This window comes from Anser brachyrhynchus (genome assembly GCF_964034855.1).
Source record: "Anser brachyrhynchus genome assembly, chromosome: 5".
Taxonomy (NCBI): Eukaryota; Metazoa; Chordata; class Aves; order Anseriformes; family Anatidae; genus Anser; species Anser brachyrhynchus.
Window position 1 is genome coordinate 48,745,680 of NC_137699.1, and position 7,885 is coordinate 48,753,564.

Consider the following 7,885-nt stretch of genomic DNA (forward strand, 5'->3'; position numbering starts at 1 on the left):
GGGAGGGGCGGGCGGCGGAGGGGGCAGGGCCGCTCGCCGCAGTCACCCTCACACAGAGCGCGCCGGGGAGGGGAGAAAAAGGCCCCGCTCCGGCGGAGGGATACAGCGCTCCATATATAGCGGCACGGCGCAGCCTCGCTCCCCCAGCACTCCTCGCCGCCGCGCCGGGCAGCAGCAGCAGCAGCTGGAGGAGGAGCAGTAGCGGGAGGAGCAGCAGCAGGAGGCAGCAGCCGCCGCCGCTCGTGGTCGCGCAGTTCGTGCCGCCGCCGCCGCGCCATGGTAGGTAGCGCGGCCGCCCGCAGCACCGGGGGCTGGCTGAGGAGAGGGGCGGCCGAGCCGGGCTGTCCCCGGGGAGGGCTGCGGCGCGGGGGCGGCGGGAGGCCGCAGAGCTAACGGCCGTGCCGGGCACCCCTTCCTTCCCTTCCCTTCTCTCCCCCTCCCCCTTTCCCTTCTCCCTGCCGCCGCTTCCTTCTCCCCCGCGGCGCCGCCCGCCCCGCCTCGCCCTCCGGAAAGGGCCGGGAGCCGCTCCCCGGGGCCGCGGCTCTGCCCCGCTGCGCCCCGGCCGCAGTGCGCACCGAGACGGGGGGGGGGGGGGGGGAGACCGCGCTGCGGCTGCTGCGCCCTCAGCCCCCCCCCCTCCCCCCCATTCCTCCCCGGTACCGTCCCCAAAAACGCAGCCGGGCTGCCCGCATTACATCATGTCTCCTCCTCTTCCTCCCTGCCTCCCGCCGCCTGGCCCCCGGCCGCGGGGGTTGGGGGGGCAGCCGAGCCTCTCTCCCCCCACCCCCCTCCAGCCCCCGGGGGTAGGGGATGGGGGGTGGGGGGGATAGGGGAAGGGGATGGGATGGGGGTTGGGGCAGGGGGAGCCGCTGCCTTCCCCGCCCGGGGGAGGGAGGGGAGGGGAAGGGGAGGGGAAGGAAGCGGGGCCGCAGTGCAGCACTGACCGCCGGGCAGGGCGCCTGTTGCGCCCGCCGCTGCCCGCCTGCCCCCACAGCCCCGGGGATGGCAGCCTGGGGCTGGGGGGCTTCGGGGGCAGCCCCCCGCCGAGGAGGGAAGGGTTGGGATTTCTTTCTTTTTAATTATTTTTTTTTTTTTGGGGGGGGGGGAGCAGGCTGCCCTCCAATCGCTTTCTGGCCATCTGGGTGTCGCTCCGTGCTGCCTGTCGGTCTCCCCTCCCCGCCGGGGCAGGCTGACACCACCGGGACACGGTTTGGTGGCGGGCCGGGGTGGCAGCCCCAGCCCCAGGCACCTTTGTCCCCCAGCACAGCGCTGGCGGCCGCCTGCAGCGAGCCGAGCCCCGAGGACAGCCCCGGCGCTGCCGTGTCTTGGCGTGACGCCGCTTTTCGGAGGCATCCGGAGCCCCGAGACACGGGGCAGAAAGCTGGTGCTGCTGGTTGGGGTTTTTGCCGAGGCGTGGCACCGTTTCCTGTTCTGCAGGGCATTTGGTCTGTTATGTAAATTGCTGAGATGATTTTTAAGGGAAGCCTTATCTTTGGTGGAAAATCGCGAAAAGAGTGGGAGGTCAAGCTGGATTTTTGAAGACGTTTTCTACAGTCGTTTAGCGTGACGTAAGAAATGTGAATTTGGTTTTTAACTGCAAGCATATTTCCGCTATTTTCTTACCCTGCCATACATGTGGGGAGCTGTTTAATCACTACTTACAGACATAAAACACTAAAGTCGGCACCTAAATACTGATGATGTCTGTGTGTCACTTAACACATCCGGCAAGCTTCCAACCCTGTTGTTCACCTGTGCGGGGCTTGACAGATCATGCAGCCTGTTAATTCTCCATTGCATTTGTTGCCCTTTGCTGTAGTTACCTGGCTTTTATGCTCGAGATTAATGGTATTTTAGGACAAAAGGGTTGCAAGATGCCTGCTTTCTTTGACCAGCAGCATTATTTTTTTTTTGTATTGGTAAAAGCTTTTCAATAAAAGAAGCCTTACAGGAGCTAGTACTTTGTTTTCAAATATTCATGTCTAGGTAACTAAAATTCAGTTTTAGGCTTGTTTTTATTTTAATGATGAGAGAAATGAATGATTTCTGTGAAGAACCAGCTATCTTAGTCTGATCAGTGGAGGTTTTTGCGATGCCCTATCTGTACAGAAAGGGGAGACTTCTGGAAGGATGCAGTCAGCACAGCTGAGCTCTGGAGGAGCGCGTTCAGTTGCCCGCTGCGCAGTGCACCTCTGGGTGCAGCACTGGCCTCCTGATGTGCAGAAGGTCACAGGCGAGCGCTTTAAATCTTGGTGTTAGAAGGATGTGCACTGTGGTTTGTGCCTCAGTGGGAGGCATCTTAGGGTGCTTGGCTGAATGGAGGGATAACGTGACAAACTGGTGTTTTTGTCTTGTCGGATGGTGAAAATCTCTGATACTGAGCAGCATTTCCTCCTATTACAGCACGGTTCTGTCTGTTAAGCTTACTGTAGGCTGCTGCTTGGGCTGGCGTAGTGTTAGATCACTAGGTGGCACACTTGCCGTTAGCCCACTGATGTGCAAATAGCCCCACGCTTGAGTAGGGTCACTGTACTTCTGGAAGTGACATCTGATGTGATGCAAGACTCTAAGCATGTCATTAAGGATTTCATGCTCTTCTGATCAATTACAAGGAGCCTGCCTTGTGTCCTTTGCCCGACGAAATCGGGTTCTTCAAGGCAAAGGATGGCACATAGTTCTGAGTGGGCAGTTCTGGAACATGCTAGTTCTTACGCTTTTGGGAATGGCTGCATTGTGTAGGTGAGTGGAATCCCTTCTTGCAGAGGGAGAATTCCAGGGGTTGCAAGTGCCTCTGTAATGGTAATAATAAATCTTCACTGAAGTTTGAGGGAAGGGCCTCGTGGCTTGACACAGCTAGAGGTAAACATTATTCTAAAATATTCTATTCTTCGTGTAGGCTGATCAGCTGACTGAAGAACAGATTGCTGGTAAGTGTCTTAATGATACATACTTTTTGGCTAATTCCTTGTGACTGAAAGAAAATATCTCAAACATAATGGGATCATCTTTTTTTCTACAATTTCAAATCTGTACTAACAATTCCCTTAACAAAAAAAAAAGCACTCCCTTTTAAAAAGTTCTGGAAGATTATTGGTATGTTCTGTTTCAATGTGGACTGCAGATTATTTGAGCCAAGTGTTTCTACATTTCTTGCAAACAAGTAATTGCGAGAATTTTCAGTGAACTTCTTGGAGCCAAGGCAGAACTATTCAAGGCAGAATATTCTTTTTTTCAGGTGAAGATAAACTTGAAATGAAATAGCAAAAAATAAACCTACTACTGATTTATTACCAGTTAACACAAGCGTTTTTAAATAACTTCTAACAGTGTCTAACTCAAACTGGTTGAGAGAGTAGTATTTGACCTTGTGGAGACCAGTCACACCCACTTGAGGGTGACGCTAATTCTTATTGTCTGTTGCCTTGTGTTGCCATTTACCACTTATTTTTATTCCTGTAAGTTTGTTGATGGTGAATGGGTGAACTGTTGGGTTCCCCTGGCTTATCCCAAAGAGCTGCAATTTGTGCTGCAACAGTAATTCAAGCAACAAGATGTTGAAATGCATTCGCATTGTAATATGATGTTAGCACATTGGAACTTAGGTCATGTGGCTGTGCAGATTTTGTTGGTACTGCAATTTTTTATTAATATTTGAAAACACAAATTCTGCCAATACATGGGCAAGTTAAATGTTTCCCCAAATCTTACCAGACGTTTTTCACTGGAATGCGTTTTTGTATGCAGTTTTCTTAGCTGGTGATGTCACTAAACAATGGCACTGTTTCTGCCTCTAGAGTTCAAGGAAGCCTTTTCCCTATTTGACAAGGATGGTGATGGTACTATTACAACAAAAGAACTGGGAACTGTCATGAGGTCGTTGGGTCAAAATCCAACAGAAGCAGAATTGCAGGATATGATCAACGAGGTAGATGCTGATGGTGAGTGTTAGAATGATTTACAACATGAAGAACTATCTTTCTGTGTATGTCATCCACACCTGGGCCTGGTCTATATAAAGATGTTATGACTGTGCTCAAAGCAAAGTTTTTAGAAATATTGGATAGAAATTATACTTGGGGGCATCTGTTATTTTGCTTGTTCTCTGCACAGCAAAGACGCTAGCTGTCTAAGTGAGAATCTTAAAGTAAAAAGATGGGCAGAGACAAAGTTATGCTGTTTGCCTTTAATATTTTATGGATTCCAGGCTTCCTATTGCTATTCAGTTTATCCTGACCTGCATTTAACCTGTTTCTACCTAGCTTTTCCATGCATGTTTTGTCAGCCCTTGCTGTTCTTAATAGCTGTATTAATGTTTGGTTCTGTTTAAGGTTGAAGACGTGATTACAATGGAATAATGCTAAACTCAAGAGTTGGAAGCGCAACATGGAGAGTGTGGATAGTCTAATGTAGGGTGTTAGATTACTGGTAGATAGGGGGAGCAGTTGGAGGCTGTCACCTGGAAAAGCAGGAAAGCCTTCTTGTATCAAAGTTGACCAGAATGGTTCATGTGGATGCCAGAAAGGATGTATGCAGTTTTTCTCTGGGACTCTGCTCAGGCTAGCAGTTACAGAAAGGAAAAGCTTACTGTGTTTGGTGGTGTCAAGGTTTTGATCTCTTATGTTGGTGGATAGTGACTTTTCTGTGATATTCTGAAGAATGAAAAGTATATTGGCAAGGCTGTGGATTATCAGTTTGTTAACCAAAATTACTTTCCTGAAAGTGTAAGTTAAACTTAATTGCCAACTCTTTTGGATGCAGGTACTGAACCTTCTTGATACTCAGGGTTTGCAGTGCTATGTAGAGGTGGTGTATAGTGGCTTCTCCAGGCTGTTCTGCAGTGTTCATAGAATCATAGAATGGTTTGGGTTGGAAGGGACCTTAAAGATCATCTGGTTCCAACCCCCCTGCCATGGGCAGGGACACCTCCCACCAGACCAGGTTGCTCGAAGCCCCATCCAACCTGGCCTTGAACACCTCCAGGGATGGAGCATCCTCTTCTCTGGGCAACCTCTTCCAGTGCCTCACCACCCTCAGAGTGAAGAATTTATTCCTTTATATCTAATACAAATCTGCTTTCATTCAGTTTAATCTACCAGTGCAACATGGCTTTAAAATTGAAAGTAGAGTGAGGACTTCAGATGCGTACGCCTTGCCCATATGTTTAAAGTTGCTTCACAGCAGAGTGCTTTGCTAATATTCTGCATGCTCATTGAGAATTTTCTGAAGTTGTGTATAAGACCTGTGTTCTGACTTAGCTGGTAGATGAAGCTGGCCGTGATAAATAGCTCCGTATGTCTTAATCTGGAATCCCTAAACTGCAAAGGTTTTCATAACAAAGTAGTTAAATGAATGCAGTTTAAATTTATCCAATGAGTTTTTGCATGTTTCCCTTGGGCAACAGGTAGATCTTAGTTACGTGGTGAACTGCTTAATGCTTTGCTTTGGCATGTAGGGATGGATCATGACTATGCTAACCTACTTGGTGTAGCTTGAAAGAACTTTGTTTCTTTACCATACTCATCTGTTCCTTATTATTTATCAGCCTTGAGCAGCCTCAAGTTTGAGTCTTTACTTTGAACTGGAACTTAATCTTAGGGATGAGGCCTGAACACTGGTGGGGATTTTCAGTTTTGCAGTGCAAAATACTTGCTATAGTTATCAGAAATAAGTTTTTCTAATGTCAGTTGTTTGCAGATACTTGTTGGACCTTAAAATTGTGTATTACTTCTGTGGTATACAACATAGGCTGATAAAGTTGATTTTGAACAAGGAAACAAGTATTTATGAACAGTGAAGAACTTTCTTAAATTTTAGATGTCATGGAGTAGTAGTGCTAGCTTTAATATACTTGCTTCTGGAATCTCCCACATTATTTGGGAGATTGTAAACAAGCTAAATGATTAATTTTGGAGATACTTTTTAAGTAAAAGTGAACCTTATCGAACCGTATCTGTTAAAATATCAGTCTGATATTCCAAGGTTATGTGCAAGTTGGGTGGGCAATGGTATGGCTTTCTTTGGAAAGAAAGCAGCAGTTGACTTTGTGCTGAAACACTGGGGTGGAAGTGGCTGTTGCACACTAAAAGCAAAAAAACAAAGGTAACAATTTAAGGAAAACAGCAGGCTCTTCTATAGGAATAGTTCAGAGTACCTGTCAGTCTGATTCTTGTCACTGGCTAAATTAAATGCCAGATTTTTTTTGCATTAAAAGCAAGCACGGGAGTTTAATTTTTGGAAGTTTGTTTTCATTAAGGCAACGGCACTATCGACTTTCCTGAATTCTTAACCATGATGGCCAGAAAAATGAAGGACACAGACAGCGAGGAAGAAATCCGTGAGGCATTCCGAGTCTTTGACAAGGTATTCCTAGATCTTCAAATATTCTTTAGAAGAAGTAATGATGCTTTGCTCTTTCTCAGTGTTCTCTCATCTTGTCTGAAAGGAAAAACCTCGTAGTAGAGGCAGGAGAATTTGTAGCAGAGCAGGCTGGTTGTATCTACTTACACAGCAGTGCTAAACTTGAGGCTTTTCCAGGAAGAAAACTTTCTGGCCTTTTAAGAGCAAAGTTGAGCAGAGCTTGATGCTTGGGGGGGTGAAGGGGTCTTGTATTTTTGTAATCTTCTCTACCTTTTGATTTTGGGGAATTGCAGAAACGTTAACATGGGTGTGCAAGATCTTAAAGCTTTTGAAGCTAAGATGTCACCAGTATTTACAGGCACAAGGAGTGCCTGTAATAGACAAGGCGGCATGTTGTCTTAAAGATGCAGGCTTTGCAGTTACTTTCAGGAAAACTTAAGCTCAACTCCCACCTTCGTTAAAGATAACCTGAGCGTACATGATAAAAGTTCTGACAAGCTGTTTTTAGAACAGGGGTTCCCCTCTTTGGATTGTTTGGGTATGACAGTTACTACAAGAGAATTGTGCTGTGCAGTGGCTGATACAGCTGATAAGCTAATGCATATGTGTGCGTGGAAGGTCTCTTTCCCGTTTTTGTGGAAAAAGAGCCAGTCTCTGTTCCTTTGCTGGAAGGTGTTCTAGAGCAGATGTTTGATTGTTTACTTAGTACTTCCCCCAGGTTTATTTCTGCAGACTAGGTTGGTGAGTGGTGGCAGATGTGACACCACCTAAGCTCCTGCTCTCAGTGTGTTTTTCATGTAGACAGAAGACAATTCCTGAAATGGCTGGATACATGCTCTAAGTTTTGGTATAACTAATGGAATGCTGACTTAGAATTGTCATTCTTTTTGCCACTGTTCTTGTCACAACTGCTTATGAGTTGCATTAAAATGTTTTCTTTGAAGGTGTGATTTGTTCTAGATCTTATATAAGAAGCCTAACTTAGCTGCCCACAGTCTGATTATAGAAGCAGTGTTTTCATGGAATAGAAAGCTGACTATGCTTGCTGGTGGGGAAACTAGCCTTCTGGTTGCTTAGGCAGCAGAGAAACTAAAGCACTTTTTCTAACAATCTTTCAAAAATAAGCATTAAAGCACCTTAAAACAGCTGCAAATCCAGCATGCAGTTGTTCTTACAGTACAATAATTAGAGAAGGCTTTGTTGGGAAGCATGCTTCATAAGGTGATGGGACTGATCCACACTGTAGCAGTACGCAGGATCTGTATGTCTGTCCTATGTGCTATAAGGCTAGTTTAAGAACAGTCTGTAGAAACCTAGATATAGTTTCAGAGTAGATCAGTGTCAGGATTGTTGATCATAATCTTGTGAAATTTTCCCCACAGGATGGCAATGGTTATATCAGTGCGGCAGAGCTACGTCATGTTATGACAAACTTAGGAGAAAAGCTAACAGATGAAGAAGTAGACGAAATGATCAGAGAAGCAGACATTGATGGGGATGGGCAAGTCAACTATGAAGGTAAAAAAGC

General features: G+C 46.7%; 1 protein-coding gene across 1 annotated transcript in view; it reads left to right on the plus strand.

The window, feature by feature from the left end:
- Nucleotides 1-7,885, plus strand: part of CALM1 (calmodulin 1) — an 11,459-nt gene continuing 3,574 nt past the window's right edge. Inside the window, exons 1-5 of the mRNA XM_080596249.1 lie at nt 1-279; nt 2,897-2,927; nt 3,795-3,938; nt 6,254-6,360; nt 7,740-7,875. Coding sequence (XP_080452375.1) covers nt 277-279; nt 2,897-2,927; nt 3,795-3,938; nt 6,254-6,360; nt 7,740-7,875 — 421 coding nt within the window. The 5' untranslated portion in view covers nt 1-276. The remainder of the gene's footprint in view (nt 280-2,896; nt 2,928-3,794; nt 3,939-6,253; nt 6,361-7,739; nt 7,876-7,885) is intronic.